General features: G+C 46.4%; 1 protein-coding gene across 6 annotated transcripts in view; it reads right to left on the bottom strand.

Moving 5' to 3' along the window:
- Positions 1 to 2,756: 2,756 nt before the first annotated feature.
- Positions 2,757 to 21,412, bottom strand: part of LOC135514053 (inositol polyphosphate 5-phosphatase K-like) — a 44,100-nt gene continuing 25,444 nt past the window's right edge. For all 6 annotated transcript variants that reach the window (XM_064937229.1, XM_064937232.1, XM_064937227.1 and 3 more), the window contains 9 exons: positions 14,637 to 14,753; positions 8,730 to 8,905; positions 7,177 to 7,288; positions 6,929 to 7,038; positions 6,595 to 6,802; positions 6,216 to 6,353; positions 5,985 to 6,068; positions 5,767 to 5,871; positions 2,757 to 5,537 (listed from right to left, as the gene is read on the bottom strand). In XM_064937229.1, the coding sequence (XP_064793301.1) occupies positions 5,241 to 5,537; positions 5,767 to 5,871; positions 5,985 to 6,068; positions 6,216 to 6,353; positions 6,595 to 6,802; positions 6,929 to 7,038; positions 7,177 to 7,288; positions 8,730 to 8,905; positions 14,637 to 14,753 (1,347 nt within the window). In that variant the 3' untranslated portion in view covers positions 2,757 to 5,240. The remainder of the gene's footprint in view (positions 5,538 to 5,766; positions 5,872 to 5,984; positions 6,069 to 6,215; positions 6,354 to 6,594; positions 6,803 to 6,928; positions 7,039 to 7,176; positions 7,289 to 8,729; positions 8,906 to 14,636; positions 14,754 to 21,412) is intronic.

The raw sequence follows: 21,412 nt of genomic DNA on the forward strand, positions 1-21,412 counted from the left end.
ACTCAACCGTGTTGATGCTTTGCTTCCAGTCCTTGCTGATGTCTGCCAGGGAGTTCTGGGTGTCATTTATGTCCCCCAGGCAATAGTGGAGCTGAGGCCTGTAGGTACATCATCTAACTGGGACTGGCTGACAGCCTGGAGAGTGAAGACAAACAATTGAAAATTGTTTAGATAGGGCTTTACAAAATTCTGACTCCATCAGTATACACAAACACGCACAAACAAACACTTTCTCAAACCGAGTTGTCAATATGTCAGTTCTCTCCATCGCTCCGACAGGCTAGGTGATGCATCCGCTCTTGTTGTTCTCAGTTCCCTGTCTGAACTCTTCCACAGAGGACAGAGGAGAGAATCAGGGAGAGAAAGTGAGCCTTCCAGCAGTGGACATGATTTTATTTCAATGTCCAGAAAATGACCTTAACTTTTCTATCCTTCCTCCTTACCTTGTGTTACCCTCCTGTCCATCTCGCTGATGTGTTTCTTGATCAGGCCAGTGTTCAGGTCCATGAGTAACCATCTGGAGGGCTCTGTTCCCTGTCTGCGCTTCTCCACTGGAACACTCAGGACCTCAGCCTCGACCAGACTCACATCTACAGGGAGGAGAGGGGTACAGATTAAACCATTCAAATCAACAGACTTTGGATATATAACTGAGACCTGTACACACCCCGTCTAACTGGGACTGGATGGCAGCCTGGGGAGTGGGGACAGACAATTGTAAATGGTTTAGATAGGGCTTTACATGAATGCAGCCAATGTAAAAGCGAAGTAAATCATTTTCTACGTTGGTAGAATTACAAAATAATGTTAACGCTTCTTCAAATCAAAACAAAGTTTATTTGTCACGTGCGCCCGAATACAACAAGTGTAGTAGATCTTACAGTGAATTGCTTACTTACAGGCTCTAAGAAATAGTGCAAAAAAAGCTATTAGGTGAACAATAGGTAAGTAAAGAAATAAAACAACAGTTGAAAGACAGACTATATACAGTAGCGAGGCTATGAAAAGTAGCGAGGCTACATACAGACACCGGTTAGTCAGGCTGATTGAGGTAGTACTGTATGTACATGTAGATATGGTTGACGTTACTATGCATATTTGAACAGAGAGTAGCAGTAGCGTAAAAGAGGGGTTGGCGGGTGGTGGGTGGGACACAATGCAGATAGCCCAGTTAGCCAATGTGTGGGAGCACTGGTTGGTCGGCCCAATTGAGGTAGTATGTACATGAATGTAAAGTGACTTTGTATATCTGATAAACAGAGTAGCAGCAGCGTAAAAGAGAAGGGTTGGGGGGGGGGACACACAGTGCAAATAGTCTGGGTAACCATTTGATTACCTGTTCAGGAGTCTTATGGCTTGGGGGTAAAAGCTGTTGAGAAGCCTTTTTGTCATAGACTTGGCACTCCGGTACTGCTTGCCATGCGGTAGCAGAGAGAACAGTCTATGACTGGGGTGGCTGGGGTCTTTGACAATTTTTAGGGCCTTCCTCTGACACGCCTGGTGTAGAGGTCCTGGATGGCAGGCAGCTTTGCCCAGTGATGTACTGGGCCGTACGCACTACCCTCTGTAGTGCCTTGCGGTCAGGCCGAGCAATTGCTGTACCAGACAGTGATGCAACCAGTCAGGATGCTCTCGATGTTGCAGCTGTAGAACCTTTTGAGGATCTCAGGACCCATGCCAAATCTTTTTAGTTCCTGAGGAGGAATAGGCTTTGTCGTGCCCTCTTCATGACTGTCTTGTTGTGTTTGGTCCATTCTAGTTTGTTGGTGATGTGGACACCAAGGAACTTGAATCTCTCAACCTGCTCCACTGCAGCCCCGTCGATGAGAATTGGGGCGTACTCGGTCCTCCTTTTCCTGTAGTCCACAATCGTCTCCTTATTCTTGGTTACGTTGAGGGATAGGTTGTTATTCTGGCACCACCCGGCCAGGTCTCTGACCTCCTCCTTATAGGCTGTCTCGTCGTTGTCGGTGATCAGGCCTACCACTGTTGTGTCGTCTGCAAACTTAATGATGGTGCTGGAGTCGTGCCTGGCCATGCAGTCATGGGTGAACAGGGAGTACAGGAGGGGACTAAGCACGCACCCCTGACTAAGCACGCACTAGGCACCAGTGATTAGGATCAACGTGGCAGATGTGTTGCTACCTACCCTCACCACCTGGGGGTGGCCCGTCAGGAAGTCCAGGATCCAGTTGCAGAGGGAGATGTTTACTCCCAGGATCCTTAGCTTAGTGATGAGCTTATAATGACTATTGAAGATCTGACCTGGTTATTGTTAAATAACAACCAACACTGAAAGTACCTCATAGCATATGTTTCCTTTGTAACATTTCTGGTGGTCTTCTCCACTGTAACAAACCACCCCCGACACAATGAGGTGTCTAGGCATTGTATGTTTTATAATAGAGCTGTTTCTTACAATATACTGCAAAAACATCAATGTATTGCAATATAATTAGTTCCTTATTGATGTCAAATAAAATAAAATTTTATTGGTCACATACACATATTTAGCAGATGTTATTGTGGGTGTAGAGAAATGCTTCTTTGATCTGACCGACTGAAAACAAGAAAGACTCAAAGAGCAGACCAGCTGTACAGCTTAAAGAGGACTTTTCTTTTTTCTCTCGAAACAATGCGTATGACAGAGGTGTTAAGCTGGAAAGCAGAGAGGTTCCCCTGACCCCATTGGACGGGTCCACAACACACCCTCTAATATCAACATTCAACAACTAGCCAATTCAAGCCTCTCACAATGTTGTTGTAATGTTTTCCAGTTGTTTTAATCCCAATCACATACAAGCTAGCAGAGACAATACAATTTTAAAAAATGACATTTGATCTGACATCACAGATAAACAAAGTCAAGAGGTTGTTTCTTTTTGCCTCCACATAAAACTATGTTGTGTGCATGAATAAATATAAAATTAAAATAAATAAAAACAAATATGTATACACTATATATTAAATAGAACTGACTATAAACCCGTTTGCATTAACATTGTCCTCCCACACCTGCCAGCAGAATTCAGGTTGTCATTTGACACAATAAAATAAGAAAATATATGCATAATTTTTGGCATTGATTGTCATATGTTCTCTATTTGATATTTGACATTTACATACAGTACATAGCCTACTCTCACCTGTTTTAAACACGTTATAATCTTTCAATAACATTCCTTATTCATATATTTAAAATTCCACATACAGTGTGGGAGAGAGACATTTCCAAAGACTAAAATAGCAAAAGACAATTGAATTAGACTTTCAGATCATTCCTTATCACCTTTTCTATAACCATACTTTGGATCAATTAAGTTATATTGATTGATACACATAATCAATGGATAACAACAATATAAAGCCATTTCCACTTGTACGTATGCAGTACTGATCATTTACCTTGGAGGAGCTTCAGACTGTCTACAGTGTATTTTTGTATCGTTTAAATAGGATGAAAGAAATTGTCTTTCTTGCTGTTCTGCAAGCAAACTGAGTCAGCCTTTCATTTTCCTTATGTATCTACATCTAACATGTCATTTTGTGTTTACATTGTCGTCATAACATTTTTTCCAAACAGTCAAAAGTCAAAAACAGCACTTTTAACGGCACAAAATCACAGTACCGGAATGTACAGTATGTCCAGAAAACCATACAAGCACGTACACACATCACTATCAGTCATACACAATCACACACTCACTCTTGTAAACCCAAAACACACACACACACACACACACACACACACACACACACACACACACACACACACACACACACACACACACACACACACACACACACACACACACACACACACACACAGTGGCATACATACATGAAATCACGCACAATGAGGTTACAGTACAACAGCACACACTGTCCTAAGCTAACAGCCCATAGGTAGAAAGTGTCTAGGGTGTTGAATTGGAGGTCACAGGTTAACAATCCAACACATCACTTCTAGTGACAGAACAGTTTCAGCTAATCACTATCACCAATAGAGAAAAGGGAGAGAGGGGACACGAGAGAGAGGAGGGAAAAAGAGAGGTGAAGTGCAGGGAAGAAAATAAGAGAAATGGAAACACCGGTACCCTGAAGGTGAAAATGTTTCAACTTATTTTTTCTTCATGGCATTGAAGATCCATGCAATCAAGCCAACTCACAAGGGTTCATGAATAAGGGCAGGTATTCATATACTGGTAGTATACTACACCTAGCATTTAGAACTCTGTCTAACACAGTGGATGCAAATGGAATCACATTTCCTTAAGGGTTGGCTCTCTATGTTCATCTCCTTGGCCCACTTCCTAAGGCAGGGGTAGGCAACTCGATTCTGCCACTGGATGATTTTTATCGGATCGGATGGTCGGGAGCATAATAATAATCATTTGTACACTGCAAATTGACCACAACTAAGTCCAAAAATAAATGTTAAAATAACATACATTTCATACCTTGATTACATTAAACCCCGATCACATGTCTCTTTTTTTTTTATTTGTGGGAATACTTTGGAACAGATTTACTAAATTAAACTCCTTTTCTGATGAATTCCTGGTGATTCTACTTTTTTTTAAATCCAAAACTCATAAAAAAATCACTTGTGGACCAGGTCCCTTAGAGAATATATGTAGCAGCAGACACAATTCTGTATCAACATGTAGGACAGGACTTGCGCTAAAGCAAATAGGGATTATTACTATTTGCGAGGAATGTTCCCTTTGGGAGTCAAACTAATTGTTCACCTCATCAAAAGACATCATTTGTTCATGCTGTCACACATGCTAACCTGCTGACTAAGCCCCCAGAGCTGATACAGAGGGGTAAATATTATGCTGCTTCAAAATATCTGTGAAACAACTGGCAATATGCATTTTGGTGGCCAATTCCCTCTGCCTGAGATTTGGTAATGATTTGCCCTGTAAGGTTCTCTTAAAATCAGCCAAAAACTCCCTGTATTTTCTACACCTGAGAGGGAAGAGTGACCGAGTGTGAGAGAGAGTGTGAGAGGAATGAGAGAATCTACAGGGAGACATACATTTGAAAACAGCTTAAGAAAAATCACACAAGACAAAGTAGTCTTCCAGTACGAGAAGCCTAACCCCAGTCCTGAAACAAATGGCACCCGAAAATGTACATTTTCAATAAAGGAAACATATAATACAGTACAGTGCATCATGTACTAAGAAACCACACAGAGTTGGTCATGTGAGCGCAGAATAACAGGGGCTCTATTACAACCCTCTATCCCCAGCCTCAGATGAGGCCTTCTCCTTCTCCCCATCTGTGATGTTGTGGGCTGATCCAGGCTGCAGTTTGAGGCCCTTCATTTTGGGCAGCGCAGGGCTGCCACTGCGGCTACGGCTGTGGCTGGGACTGCGCCTATGGCTGTGTCGGGCTCTGTTTTTCTTTTTCCGGGGGCTGGGGCTGCGGGACATGGTCTTCATACCAACCACGCTGTCGTCCTCAGAGGTGAAATCAGAGCTGTCGTCAGAGGGGCTACTAGCAGGGCTGGAGGTGGGCAGCTGGATCTGCAGAGGAGAGATGAGGGAGAGGAGGAGAGGAGGAAGAGATAGAGAAAGAAGAGCAAAGGACCAAGGAAAAGAAGCGCATAGGGAAGTAGCACAGGAAATGGTGTAGAACAAAATGAAGTAGCGGGGATGGGTGTGGAAGAACCAAAGGAGAGTTAAATGACCAATCCCATTATACTTCAATGTTTTATTATTTACCATACAAACTAGACAGCATCACTGTAAGCACCTGGAAAGGCTCTGTCACACCCACGAGGGTGCTCGTGTTATTGCTATAGTAACACAAGATGAAGTCTCCTGAGCCCTTGGGCAACTCTTCCTCAGTAAAGGTCACCTGCAGAGGTAAAGACACGCAAAGAGGGAGAGACGAGTCAAAACACATAAAGATACAGTACCATGACAAGGTTCTCCAGTTCATTCATGTTTGTTATTAAAAGTTGCCCTTACCTCGTGTTCTACTCTATGGTAATCTGCCTCCTCCTGCTTGGCCCACACATAGCCTACATAGTCCTTATGGTGTTTGAATCCCACCTGGGGAGGCAAAGGCAGCACCGATTCCTGATTTTACAAAAACACTTAATGTCTTAGCTAATTATGACTTCATCATGACACATTATCTGGGTTACGTCACGCTTTGTTAAACATTGAAATCTGCTCTAGAAGGTTGCGAGTTAGAACCTTGTACAGCCCAATCCAGTCCCAGGAGCTGCGAGAGAAATTAGGTGCAGCCTTGAACGTGCACGTGGCATCTGCAATGCTGTTCCACTCATCCTCCACCATGATCGTCACCAGGGGCATGTCCACCTTATAGGGGAACTACACACAGAATTCTGGAGGTCAATATCATCATGGTATATAATCAATAGAACACAACATCAACATCTCTCTCCGACATAATACAGCATCAACATACAGTCTGTAGAAATCTGTTACAACAATGGTTATCACTGTTTATTACAGGTTACAGCTGCGTTTTAGGTAAAGTTACGTGCATGTCACAACTCCGGTGACAACTGGGACATGGGGGGGAAAGAGAGGGAGAGGGGCCGTGTCTCACCTGGAGGGTGAAGATGGAAGAGACAGGCTTGTGGTCGCTGACCATGTACTCCATGTGACTGCGGTAGAAGTGCTGGGTGACCTTGGTCCCGCTGCTCGGCCCTAAAATAGAGCCTCTCTTCCCAGCATTAGGGGTCAGCCCAGAGGGAACTGTGGCCCTCAGACGCCACAGGATCCTGTCTGTCCACGCAGGCTTACGCTTCTTCCCACTGAGAGAGAGAGAAAGCGAGAGAAAGAGATAGAGAAAGCAGGGGGGGGGGTAAGAGCTGTGATGATAAGAACACTCCTCTCATTTGATCTTTAGGTGCAAGAAAGACCCCCATGTCACCACAAACCTTGTATCGTATGTATCTGTCCCCACATCAAACTTGTAAGTGGGGGGGAATTTGAGAGGACCCTCCAGAAATCCCTCCAGCACTGACTCGCTGTCTTTGGCCATGTTCAGCTGTAGAATAGGAGATAACAGTGAATAAGGTTAAATTATGTGTCTCTGTTATGTTGATCTCTGAATGCCTTCTAGTGGCATCCTCTACATTACACTCTCCATTTAATAGTGAGCTTTCTTCTTGAACATGCATCTCACCTGGTCTTTCTCCCATAGCATGGTGAGTTTGTTGTTATCAATGGCTGCTTTCACAGCCGGAATTTCCAGTTCATCAATGCGGAAATTCAGATCTCCAAACCAGAACACCACACTGTGGAGGAGAAGAATAGTATGGAGTGGACTGAGGGCAGAGCGGAACTGTGAAGATGCCTTTAATTATAAGGTATGTCCTCTAAATCACACCAAATATTTGCTTTGGTTAGGTATATCGATGGCTAAATGAGGTACTTTTAGTGTAACCGTAACTACTGTACACCCTCTATATCTTTACTGGATACAAGGGAGGGTAGACTGCTGCAAGTATGCTTTCTTATGTGTTTGTTTATTCCTGCTGAGACAATGTTTGCAATGACGATGAAAACATGACATGCAATCGCTATTTAGACTGCCTGTTTGTGTTGTGCTTATGTTAGTAAAAGCCTACTGTTACAACAGACAAATAAGTTTGGTAATGTCTATTGTACAACATGTCAGTAATGTCTATTGTACAACATGTCAGTAATGTCTATTGTACAATACGACGGTAATGTCTGTTGTACAACACCAGGGTATGTCTATTGTACAACATGTCAGTAATGTATGTTGTACAACATGTCAGTAATGTCTATTGTACAACATGTCAGTAATGTCTATTGTACAATACGACGGTTATGTCTATTGTACAACATGTCAGTAATGTCTATTGTACAACATGTCAGTAATGTCTGTTGTACAATACAATGGTAATGTCTGTTGTACAACACCAGGGTATGTCTATTGTACAACATGTGAAAGGTTTTAGACTAGGCTACACTAGATAAAGACGTCAGATCATCGCAGCAGGGAGGAAGGAGGGGGAAGCGCTAGCAAAGTGAGCAGCAGCTATGTAAAAAATCTACATAGAGAATCTCACACATGCGCAGAAGTTTTGGGACCTTTAGGCGACCCCCCCCCCCCACAAAAAAACTACACTGTTGTTTATTTGCGCAAGTGCCTGGATGTAAACTTAAGTGGGCTCAGTGTTCATATGTATAGTGACTAACTCGTGTTCCAGTGTTCATATGTATAGTGACTAACTCGTGTTCCAGTGTTCATATGTATAGAGACTAACTCGTGTTCCAGCGTTCATATGTATAGAGACTAACTCGTGTTACAGTGTTCATATGTATAGAGACTAACTCGTGGTCCAGTGTTCATATGTACAGAGACTAACTTGTGTTACAGTGTTGATATGTATAGAGACTAACTCGTGGTTTAATGTTCATATGTATAGAGACTCACTCGTGTTACAGTGTTGATATGTATAGAGACTAACTCGTGGTCCAATGTTCATATGTATAGAGACTAACTCGTGTTCCAGTGTTCATATGTATAGAGACTAACTCGTGTTCCAGTGTTCATATGTATAGAGACTAACTTGTGTTCCAGTGTTCATATGTATAGAGACTAACTCGTAGTCCAGTGTTCATATGTATAGAGACTAACTCGTGTCCCAGTGTTCATATGTATAGAGACTAACTCGTGGTCCAGTGTTCATATGTATAGAGACTAACTCGTGGTCCAGCACCCCTGTGGCAGCCTGGCCTTCAAACTGCTGCTGCTGCAGGATGCTCTCAAAGTCCTCCATGCGCTGCTCAGAGTTCTCCATGTGGGCCGGCAGGTGGCAGTTCAGGAAACAGATGGTGTGACCGAACACAGACATGCGCGCACTCACACCCCCTTTATTACCCTACAACAGGACCGAAGAAATGGGAGGGAGTGAGAGAATAAAGGAAGGGGTCGAGTGAGAGAAAAAGAGAGGAACAGAATAAGGTAGAAGATTGGGGACAGGGGCAGAATGGCAAAATTAGTATGATGTAATAAAACATTCAATTTGCAAACCGAAAGAACAAATGGTACGAATAGTAACCTAGCCTATGAGACAAACCCCCAGTGCGGAAACCTGAGGGCAGGAAGTTTGTGGATACATGAATGACCAGTGAATGACATGATTAATATTTAACGTGCAGTGCTCTATGTGAATGAAGGCAGGATGGAGCCGTGTGCTTCCTCCTGCTGCTCATCCTCAACAGCTCTGACCTACAAAAATACAAGAGATGACACAGCAGAGGGAGACCTGCAGAATGTGCTGATGCTTATCTGAGTTCACACAGAGAGGACAATAGAAAGACACAGTGAATTACTACAGCAAAACAGGCAGACAGACAGCCTCTGCAAACTTTGATCAACTGCATGGGCTTTCATTACCCTTAAAGGGTACATCATAGGTGTCACGCCTTGGTCTTAGTATTTTGTGTTTTAGATAATTAGTTGGTCAGGCCAGGGTGTGACATGGGTTTATGTTATTGTGTTGTTGTATTGGGGTTTTTGTAGGCATTGGGATTGTGGTTGATTAGGGGTGTGTTTAGTATAGGTTTGGCTGCCTGAGGCGGTTCTCAATCAGAGTCAGGTGATTCTCGTTGTCTCTGATTGGGAACCGTATTTAGGTAGCCTGGGTTTCACTTTGTATTTCGTGGGTGATTGTTCCTGTCTCTGTGTAGTTTCACCAGATAGGCTGTAATTAGGTTTCACGTTCTGTTTTGTTGTTATTTATTTATATCAGTTATTTCATGTACCGCGATTCATTTGTTTCATTAAAAAACATGAGTAACCAACACGCTGCATTTCGGTCCGACTTTCATTCAACAAACGAAGAACGCCGTTACCGAATCACCCACCACACACGGACCGAGCAGCGTGTTAACAGGCAGCTGGAGCAGCGAAGGGAGGACGTTATGGACAGCAGAGGCTTGGAGTATACGACGTGGGAAGAAATAGACAGGTGGGCGGCTGACCCAGAGAGAGTGCCGGAGCCCGCCTGGGATTTGCTGGAGCAGTGCAAAGAGGGCTATAGGAGAATGGAGTCGAAAAGAAAGACACGGCGGCGCAGAGCGAAACCTGAAAATCAGCTCCAAAAATTTCTTGGGGGGCTCAGAGGGAGAATGGCTGAGTCAGGAGACAGACCTGAGCCAACTCTCCCTGTTTATCGTGAGGAGCCAAGGAGGAGACCAGAACCGGTGTTGGAGGTGAGCGAAACAGAGACTGTGAAGGAGTTAATGGGGAAATTGGAGGAGAGAGTAATGAGGGAGTTGCTAGTTTGGTGCTTTAGGTACAAGATTCGTCCGACGGAGCGTGTCGGGGATTTAATGGCACCTGGGTCAGCGCTCCATACTAGTCCTGAGGTGCGTGTTAGTCGGCTGGTGAAAAATGTGCCAGCCTCACGCACTAGGCCTCCTGTGTACCTACCTAGCCTTGCACGTCCTGTGCCAGTCCTGCTCTCAGGCTCTCCAGTACACCTTCACGGTCCAGTCCATCCTGTGCCACCTTCACACACCAGTCCTCCGATGGCAGCTCCCCGCACCAGGCTTCCTGTGCGTGTCCTCAATCCAGTACCACCAGTTCCAGTACCACGCACCAGGCCTTCAGTGCACCTCGCCTGTTCAGCGCAGCCAGCGCTTTCTCCCTCTCCTGCGCTGTCAGAGTCTCCCGCCTATTCAGCGCTGTCGGAGCCTTTCTTCTCTCCTGCGCTGTCGGAGTCTCCCGCCTGTTCAGCGTTATCAGAGCCTTTCTCCCTCTCCTGCGCTGTCGGAGTCTCCCGCCTATTCAGCGCTGTCGGAGCCTTTCTTCTCTCCTGCGCTGTCGGAGTCTCCCGCCTGTTCAGCGCTATCAGAGCCTTTCTCCTCTCCAGCGCTGCCGGAGCCTCCTGCCTGTTCGGAGCAGCCAGAGCTGCCAGTCTGCATGGAGCAGCCAGAGCTGCCAGTCTGCATGGAGCAGCCAGAGCTGCCAGTCTGCATGGAGCAGCTAGAGCTGCCAGTCTGCATGGAGCTGCCAGTCTGCATGGAGTTGCCAGTCTGCAAGGAGCTGCCAGTCTGCAAGGAGCTGCCAGTCTGCAAGGAGCTGCCAGTCTGCATGGAGCTGCCAGTCTGCATGGAGTTGCCAGTCTGCATGGAGTTGCCAGTCTGCATGGAGCTGCCAGTCTGCAAGGAGCTGCCAGTCTGCAAGGAGCTGCCAGTCGGCAAGGAGCTGCCAAAGCTGTTAGTCTGCATGGAACAGTCAGAGCTGTCAGTCTGCAAGAAGCCGCCAGAGCTGTCAATCTGCATGGAGCAGCCAGAGCTGCCAGTCAGCATGGAGCAGCCAGAGCCGTCAGTCAGCATGAAGCAGCCAGAGCCGTCAGTCTGCCAGGATCCGCCAGTCAGCCAGACTCTTCCAGATCTGCCAGTCAGCCAGACTCTTCCAGATCTGCCAGTCAGCCAGACTCTTCCAGATCTGCCAGTCAGCCAGACTCTTCCAGATCTGCCAGTCTGCCATGCTCTTCCAGATCTGCCAGTCTGCCAGACCCTTCCAGATCTGCCAGTCTGCCAGACTCTTCCAGATCTGCCAGTCTGCCAGACTCTTCCAGATCTGCCAGTCTGCCAGACTCTTCCAGATCTGCCAGTCTGCCAGACTCTTCCAGATCTGCCAGTCAGCCATGCTCTTCCAGATCTGCCAGTCAGCCAGACTCTTCCAGATCTGCCAGTCAGCCAGACTCTTCCAGATCTGCCAGTCAGCCAGACTCTTCCAGATCCGCCAGTCAGCCAGGATCTGCCGGATTCAACTGCCTGGCTGGGCTTCATCTCAGTACTGGGCTTGCTCTCAGTACTGGGCTTCCTCTCAGTGCTGGGCTTTCTCTCAGTCCCGAGCTACCCCTCAGTCCCGAGCTGCCCCTCAGTCCCGAGCTGCCCCTCAGTCCCGAGCTGCCCCTCAGTCCCGAGCTGCCCCTCAGTCACGAGCTGCTCCTCAGTTCAGTGGGGTTCTGGGTGAGGACTATTAGGCCATGGTCGGCGGCGAGGGTGGATCATTCCAGGACGCGAAGGGGAGGAACTATGACATTTATGGAGTGGGGTCCACGTCCCGAGCCGGAACCGCCACCATGGACAGACGCCCACCCGGACCCTCCCTATGGTTTTGAGGTGCGTCCGGGAGTCCGCACCTTAGGGGGGGGGGTGGTTTGTCACGCCTTGGTCTTAGTATTTTGTGTTTTAGATAATTAGTTGGTCAGGCCAGGGTGTGACATGGGTTTATGTAATTGTGTTTTTGTATTGGGGTTTTTGTAGGCATTGGGATTGTGGTTGATTAGGGGTGTGTTTAGTATAGGTTTGGCTGCCTGAGGCGGTTCTCAATCAGAGTCAGGTGATTCTCGTTGTCTCTGATTGGGAACCGTATTTAGGTAGCCTGGGTTTCACTTTGTATTTCGTGGGTGATTGTTCCTGTCTCTGTGTAGTTTCACCAGATAGGCTGTAATTAGGTTTCACGTTCCGTTTTGTTGTTATTTATTTATATCAGTTATTTCATGTATCGCGATTCATTTGTTTCATTAAAAAACATGAGTAACCAACACGCTGCATTTTGGTCCGACTCTCATTCAACAAACGAAGAACGCCGTTACAATAGGAAACTGATTATTTTAAGTTCAGATCTCATTTACATATCTAAAGAAATTATCTGGGGAGTGTTTAAAGGGATACTTTGGGATTGTGGCAAATAAGCCCTTTATCTACTTCCCCAGAGTCAAATGAACTTGCGGATACCATATTTATGTCTCTGCCTACAGTTTGATGGAAGTTGATAACTAGCATTAGCGCAATGACTGGAAGCCTAGTGTAAATAACGCACTGCTAGTTAGCATTGATACACGAAACTACCTCAAACTTCCTTCAAACTGAATGCATGTACATACAAATGCTATCCATGAGTTCATCTGACTCCGGGGTGAAACGGTTTTCTTTACTTGAAGGAGAGGCGGACCAAAACGCAGCGTGGTGGTTATTCATGTTTTAATTTATAACGACACTACACATGAATAAACTAACAAAACAAGAAATGTGAAGGGGAAAAAAAACAGCTCTATCTGGTGCAAACACAGAGACAGGAACAATCACCCACCAACACACAGTGAAACCCAGGCTACCTAAGTATGATTCTCAATCAGAGACACCTAATGACACCTGCCTCTGATTGAGAACCATACTAGGCCGAAACATAGAAATACCCAAATCATAGAAAAACAAACATAGACTGCCCACCCCAACTCACGCCCTGACCATACTAAATAATGACAAAACAAAGGAAATAAAGGTCAGAACGTGACACGTTGTAGTAGATAAAGGGTTTTATGTACAAAATCCTGAAGTATCCCTTTAAAGGTAGACTCAGCAACATGACGTTGCTACAAGCAGCACCGCAGATACTGAGATGAGTGAGATGCAAGACTTCACTTTCACACAGTCACACAGAGACTCTGTGCACATGCACGGGTTCGCTTCACACTGTTCACGGTGTGGAAGCCAAGGCACCAAAACAGAGGAGAAGATGAGCCTCGCGCATCAACGCTCTTAGTTGTTGCGGCAAATTGTTTACTTTCTGCATCTATGTCATATTGCTGAGTCTACCTTTAATGCTATGAACCATAAAGGCATTCTCTCTTTAAGAATACTAAAACACCACCTTCTGGACAGAGGTATGGAGGCAGACTTCCAGACAAACTGTTGAGAAGTAAGGGAAACAGAGGCCAACAGAAGCAACCCTGGAGGGAAGGTCACTTTTCATCCTTAGCACTGCCTTGTTGTCCTTAGACTGACTGACTGTGGGAAGGCTTTTTAAAGCTAGAAGTTGCTAGATACATTTTTGAACTTTCAGAACCCCAAATATAAGCTTGTTTTACTCAAATGTTTGTAAACAATGTACTGTAAATGTATGGTCAGTGCGTGCATCCATAGCTCTGTCTATAAGTCTGAGAATGGTCAAATTCCTCCAGGCCCATCCCTCAGCTTCTTACTAAAGAGGTAAGGTGACTGCTTTGTTTCAGTGAAAGAAAAAGAAAAGGTATGCACTCACTACTGTAAGTCACTCTAGATAAGAGTGTCTCCTAAATGACAAATGTAAAAAGCAATTAAAGATTCTAGCTTTAAGGGTGGGTCAGTTCTGATTGTGCACTTCAGTTCAATAGCACTCACATTCCCACCTCTATATCTTAGCCTAGAGTGTTGCGGCTGTCTTCATTAATGTGGTCGGTCTGATTCTCCCTGAGTTGGTGATTAGGATAAGTCAGTGTAGGACTGGGAATTACCAGAGACCTCACGATACGATATTATCACAATACTTAGGTGCCGAAACGATATGTATTGTGATTATCACGATTCTATATGTATTGCGATTCGATACTGTGATTTTATTGAGATTTGATGTTCAAAACATATCGCTTACTATATGTCTGCTGCAGAGAAACAAGAGAGAGCATGATACAATTAATCAAATATCAATATAATATCATCCAAAAATCCTATTGCGATATGTAACAAGCGATTTCTTCCCCATCACTAGTCATTGTGGACAGTTTTGTGTGGTTCTCTGTAGAATGTAGTCTCAAAAGGCAGGTGTCTTACCCAGTAGCCCCCCAGGCCGGTGCGGGTGGTCTCTGTCTGCACCCCTCGGAGGAAGGGGAGGTGGTAGTACTTAGCGAAGACCAGCAGCAACACCCCCTGCATCCGCTGGGACGTCACCTGAGACAGAGCGAGAGAGAGGGGAAGAAAATGGAGGGAGGGAGACAGAAATGGGAGAGAAGTTGTGAGATAATGAGTCACAATGTAAGGAGATGGGGGAGGTAAATTGTCTCCTGCTAAATTTGACAATTAGAAATAAATGAGCCATTATAGACGAGCTGATTGCCTATAAAGCCTACTGATAAGTGGACATGAGTTGCTTGTATTCACCCATGTTCTTGTAGTCCACCATTCAGTGGGATAATGATTACTGTAATCTCTAGGCAAATGAAAACCTCTATTTTTTAATCGTCAAGTTTATATACGCATCCTCTCTGGGCTGTCTGCCTGAAGCCTGCTAACTGAACGACTGGATATAACTGTATGTATGTCTGTCTCTCTACTGTGTACCAGTGATGTCTCTCTCTCATCGGGATTCAGTGGTCCAGCTCTCCCACTGTTTTACATGAAGCAGCGAACCAAAAGGAGGGCATAGCCTCCCCTACCTTCTCTCTCTAAACAGTAAACCCATGTGAGGGAAAAATGATGCATGATTTGACAATCCTGGACTGTGGAATACATGATACAGCATACACTACAGTAGGCCTGTACTCACAATTATCATATTGAGCCTACCCAGCCTGCAAATGTATTTCACTTTTATTTTATTGGTCTAGATACCAGGTAATACAGTTTGTGATATTTCTATCTACTAATAAAGGGATAAATGCTGTAAACATTTCCTCACTCTAGACCAGAGATTAAAGTAATGCTACTCCCTTCCCCTGTAAATACACTCCAGCCACATCCATAAGAAGCCTGACCTCGCATCGCTGGGACCTTTGATGCCCTCAAGGCATTAGAGGCACACATCTCCACGAGAGAGAAGGCCCCTCTTGCTTGCATACTCACTGGCTATTCGGAGGGCTTGGTTGTGTAATGGGCTCTATTGAACCATAAACTGGACTAGGTTTATGTATGTGTATGTTTCTGTGCAAGGACATAGTAAATGCGAGCCTGTGTGTTCTGTATGCGTGATTGTGTGTAAATGACAGTGTGAATAAGTGTAGATGCGTGTATGTGTCAGTGTGTGTGGGGTTGAAAGACGTGCTGCTAGGTGACCTAAACTGTGACATGCTTAAAACCCCGGCCATCCTACAATCTAAGCTTGATGCTCTCAATCTCACACAAATGATCAATGAATCTACCAGGTACAACCCCAAAGCTGTAAACACGGGCACCTTCATAGATATCATCCTAACCAACTTGCCCTCGAAATTCACCTCTGCTGTTTTCGACCAAGAGCTCAGCGATCACTGCCTCATTACCTGCATCCGTAATGGGTCAGCGGTCAAACGACCTCCACTCACCACTATCAAACGCTCCCTGAAACCCTTTAGCAAGCAGGCCTTTCTAATCGACCTGGCCCGGGTATCCTGGAAGGATATTAACCTCATCCCGTCAGTAGAGGATGCCTGGTTATTCTTTAAAAATGCCTTCCTCACCATCTTAAATAAGCATGTAATGGTTTTCTTGTGGGGAAAGAGAGGCGGACCAAAATGCAGCGTGGTTAGTTTTGTGCATCTTTAATAAAGATGAAAGTACTACAATTTACAAAACAAGAAACGTGAAAAAAAAGAGTTCTATCTGGTGCCACAAACACAGGAACAATTACCCACAAAACCCAACACAAAACAGGCTACCTAAATATGGTTCCCAATCAGAGACAATGACTAACACCTGCCTCTGATTGAGAACCATATCAGGCCTAACATAGAAATGGACAAACCAGACACACAATATAGAATGCCCACCCAGCTCATGTCCTGACCAACACTAAAACAAGAAAAACACACACAAACGATGGTCAGAACGTGACAGTACCCCCCCCCCAAGGTGCGGACTCCGAACGCACAACCTAAACCTATAGGGGAGAGTCTGGGTAGGTATCTGTCCGCGGTGGCGGCTCTGGCGCTGGACGTGGACCCCACTCCATAATTGTCTTAGTCCCCCTCCTTAGCGTCCCTTGAGTAGCGACCCTCGCCTCTAACCTTGGCCTAGGAACCCTAACAACGGGCCACACTGGACTGAGGCGCAGCTCGGGACTGAGGGGCAGCTCGGGACTGAGAAGAAGCTCAGGCAGGTTGATAAATCGAGCAGATCCTGGCTGGCTGGTGGTTCCGGCAGATCCTGGCTGGCGGTTCCGGCAGACCCTGGCTGGCTGGCGGTTCCGGCAGGCCCTGGCTGGCTGGCGGTTCCGGCAGGCCCTGGCTGGCTGGCGGATCCTGGTTGAATGGCGGATCTGGAAGATCCTGGCTGACTGGTGGATCCTGGCTGAATGGCAGATCCTGGCTGAATGGCAGATCCTGGCTGAATGGCGGATCCTGGCTGAATGGCGGATCCTGGCGTATCCTGGCAGTTCTGGCGGAATGGTGGATCCTGGCTGACTGGCAGTTCTGGCAGATCCTGGCTGAATGGTGGATCCTGGCTGAATGGCGGATCCGGTAGATCCTGGCTGAATGGCGGATCCTGGCTGACTAGCGGATCCTGGCTCCCCCTCCTTAGCGTCCCTTGAGTGGCGACCCTCGCCGCTAACCTTGGCCTAGGAACCCTAACAACAGGCCACACTGAACTGAGGGGCAACTCGGAACCGAGGAAGCTCAGGACTGAGAGGAAGCTCAGGACTGAGAGGAAGCTCAGGACTGAGAGGAAGCTCAGGACTGAGAGGAAGCTCAGGCAGGTTGATAAATCGAGCAGATCCTGGCTGGCTGGTGGTTCCGGCAGATCCTGGCTGGTGGTTCCGGCAGACCCTGGCTGGCTGGCGGTTCCGGCAGACCCTGGCTGGCTGGCGGTTCCGGCAGACCCTGGCGGATCTGGAAGATCCTGGCTGACTGGCGGATCTGGAAGATCCTGGCTGACTGGTGGATCCTGGCTGACTGGCGGATCCTGGCTGACTGGCAGTTCCGGCGGATCCTGGCGGATCCTGGCTGAATGGCAGTTCTGGCAGATCCTGGCTGAATGGCAGATCCTGGCTGAATGGCATATCCTGGCTGAATGGCAGATCTGGCGGCGCTGGGCAGACTGGCGGCACTGGCGGCGCTGGGCAGACTGGCGGCGCTGGGCAGACTGGCGGCGCTGGGCAGCCTGGCCGCGCTGGGCAGACTGGCGGCACTGACGGCGCTGGGCAGACTGGTGGCGCTGGGCAGACAGGTGGCTCAGGCGGCGCTGGGCAGACGGGTGGCGCTGGGCAGACTGGTGGCGCTGGGCAGACTGGCGGCGCTGGCGGCGCTGGGCAGACGGGTGGCTCAGGCGGCGCTGGGCAGACGGGTGGCGCTGGGCAGACTGGTGGCACTGGGCAGACTGGCGGCACTGGGCAGACAGGTGGCTCAGGCGGCGCTGGGCAGACGGGTAGCTCAGGCCGCCTCTCTGCTGTCGCTGCCTCCAATTCGGCTTTGGGGCGGCAATATTCCCCTGGCTCTGCCCAGGGTCCTTTCCCATCAAGGATCTCCACCCAAGTCCACTTCTCCAAATAGTGCAGCCTCTCCCACTGCTGCTGCTGCTGCTGCTTCTCCTGCTGCTGTTGCTGCTGCCTCTGTTTACCACGCCGCTTGGTCCTTGGTTAGTGGGTAATTCTGTAATGGTTTTCTTGTGGGGAAAGAGAGGCGGACCAAAATGCAGCGTGGTTAGTTTTGTGCATCTTTAATAAAGATGAAAGTACTACAATTTACAAAACAAGAAACGTGAAAAAAACAAAACAGTCCTATCTGGTGCCACAAACACAAAGACAGGAACAATTACCCACAAAACCCAACACAAAACAGGCTACCTAAATATGGTTCCCAATCAGAGACAATGACTAACACCTGCCTCTGATTGAGAACCATATCAGGCCTAACACACAACATAGAATGCCCACCCAGCTCACATCCTGACCAACACTAAAACAAGGAAAACACACACGAACGATGGTCAGAACATGATAGCATGTCTCATTCAAGAAATGTAGAACCAGGAAATGATACAGCCCTTGGTTCTCTCCAGACCTGACTGCCCTTAACCAACACAAAAACATCCTGTGGCGTTCTGCATTAACATCGAACACCTCCCGTGAAATGCAACTTTTCAGGGAAGTTAGAAACCAATATACAAAGGAAGTTAGAAAAACCAAGGCTAGCTTTTTCAAGCAGAAATTTGCTACCTGCAACACAAACTCAGTTCTGGGACATTGTAAAGTCCATGGAGAATAAGAGTGTCTCCCCCCCAGCTGCACTGAGGATAGGAAACTCTGTCACCACCGATAAATCCACTATAATTGAGAATTTCAATAAGCAGGTGGTCATGCTTTCCAGCTGGCTACACCTACCCTAGTCAACAGCCCTGCACCCCCCACAGCAACTTGTCCAAGCCTCCCCATTTCTTCTTAACCCAAATCCAGATAGCTGATGTTCTGAAAGACCTGCAAAATCTCGACCCCCACAAATCAGCCGGGCTAGACAATCTGGACCCTTTCTTTCTAAAATGATCTGCCGAAATTGTGGCAACCCTTATTACTAGCCTGTTCAACCTCTCTTTCGTGTTGTCTGAGATTCCCAAAGATTGGAAAGCAGCTGCGGTCATCCCCCTCTTCAAAGGGGGGGACACTCTTGACCCAAACTGCTACAGACCTATATCTATACTACCCTGCCTTGCTAAGGTCTTCGAAAGCCAAGTTAACAAACAGATCACCGACCATTTCGAATCCCACCGTACCTTTTCCGCTATGCAATCTGGTTTCAGAGCTGGTCATGGGTGCACCTCAGCCACGCTCAAGGTCCTAAACGATATCTTAACCGCCATCGATAAGAAACAATACTGTGCAGCAGTATTCATTGACCGGACCAAGGCTTTCGACTCTGTCAATCACAACATCCTCATCGGCAGACTCAAAAGCCTTGGTTTCTCAAATGATTGCCTCGCCTGGTTCACCAACTACTTCTCCGACAGAGTTCAGTGTGTCAAATCTGAGGGCTTGTTGTTCGGGCTGACTCTCTTCTCTATATACATCAATGATGTCAATGTTACAAGAAAAACTAAATGCATGCTCTTTAACTGATTGCTGCCTGCACCTGCCCACCTGACCAGCATCACTACTCACAGCTTCACTACTCTGGAAGGTTCTGACTTAGAATATGTGGACAACTACAAATACCTAGGTGTCTGGTTAGACTGTAAACTCTCATTCCAGACTCACATAATACATCTCCAATTCAAAGTTAAGTCTAGAATTGGATTCCTATTTCGCAAAATAGCCTCCAACAACCTACTCAACAAATTGGATGCAGTCTATCACAGTGCCATCCGTTTTGTCACCAAAGCCCCATATACTACCCACCACTGCGACCTGTACGCTCTCGTTGGCTGGCCCTTGCTTCATACTCGTCGCCAAACCCACTCGCTCCAGGTCATCTACAAGACCCTGCTAGGTAAAGTCCCGCCTTATCTCTGCTCGCTGGTCACCATAGCAAAGCCAATTCCTCCTTTGGCCGCCTCTCCTTCCAGTTCTCTGCTGCCATTGACTGGAACTAACTACAAAAATCTCTGAAACTGGAAACACTTATCTCCCTCACTAGCTTTAAGCACCAGCTGTCAGTGCAGCTCACAGATCACTGCACCTGTACATAGCCCATCTATAAATAGCCCAAACAACTACCACTTCACCTACTGTATTTATTTATTTATCTCCTTTGCACCCCAGTATTTCTACTTTGCACACTCTTCTACTGTCAAATCTAGCATTCCAGTGTTTTAATTGCTGTATTGTATTTACTTCGCCACCATGGCCTATTTATTGTCTTTACCTCCCTTATCTCACCTCATTTGCTCACATTGTATATAGACTTATTACTACTGTATTATTGACTGTATGTTTGTTTTACTCCATGTGTAACTCTGTGTTGTTATATGTGTCGAACTGCTTTGCTTTATCTTGGCCAGGGCGCAGTTGTAAATGAGAACTTGTTCTCAGCTTGCCTACCTGGTTAAATAAAGGTGAAATATATATATATATATATATATTTGTAAAAAATCTCTGATTAACTTCAGATAACATTTGGGAATGCTGCTGAGGGCTGCCAAACCACATTTTGGGTTGATAATACAAAATACATTAGGCATAAGAGTGTGTGTGTGTGTGTATGTGTGTGTGTGTGTGTGTGTGTGTGTGTGTGTGTGTGTGTGTGTGTGTGTGTGTGTGTGTGTGTGTGTGTGTGTTTGTGTGTGTGTGTGTGTGTGTGTGTATGTGTGTGTGTGTATTTGTGTGTATTTGTGTGTGTGTGTGTGTGTGTGTGTACATGCCTGACTTAGGCCTGAGATGAGCTGTTAGCCAGTAGTTTTGCAGAGGAAGTCAAGCGCATATCCAGCAAATCAAATCAAAGTTTATTTGTCACGTGCGCCGAATACAACAGGTGTAGCCGACCTTACAGTGAAATGCTTACTTACAGGCTCTAACCAATAGTGCAAGAAAGGTATTACACTGCATAGTGTAATGCCGGGTCACAGCTCTGAAGACTGTGGGAATATTCATGTGCAATTCATCTTTCACAAGCGTTTTCTTTACTTAAACCATGACATTGTTTCCTGTGATTCGTCTCTAAAATACAACATTTTTGATTGGTTGATATGTCCACCAAAATAACAATAGA

Source organism: Oncorhynchus masou, chromosome 25 (genome assembly GCF_036934945.1).
Source record: "Oncorhynchus masou masou isolate Uvic2021 chromosome 25, UVic_Omas_1.1, whole genome shotgun sequence".
NCBI classification, from domain to species: domain Eukaryota; kingdom Metazoa; phylum Chordata; class Actinopteri; order Salmoniformes; family Salmonidae; genus Oncorhynchus; species Oncorhynchus masou.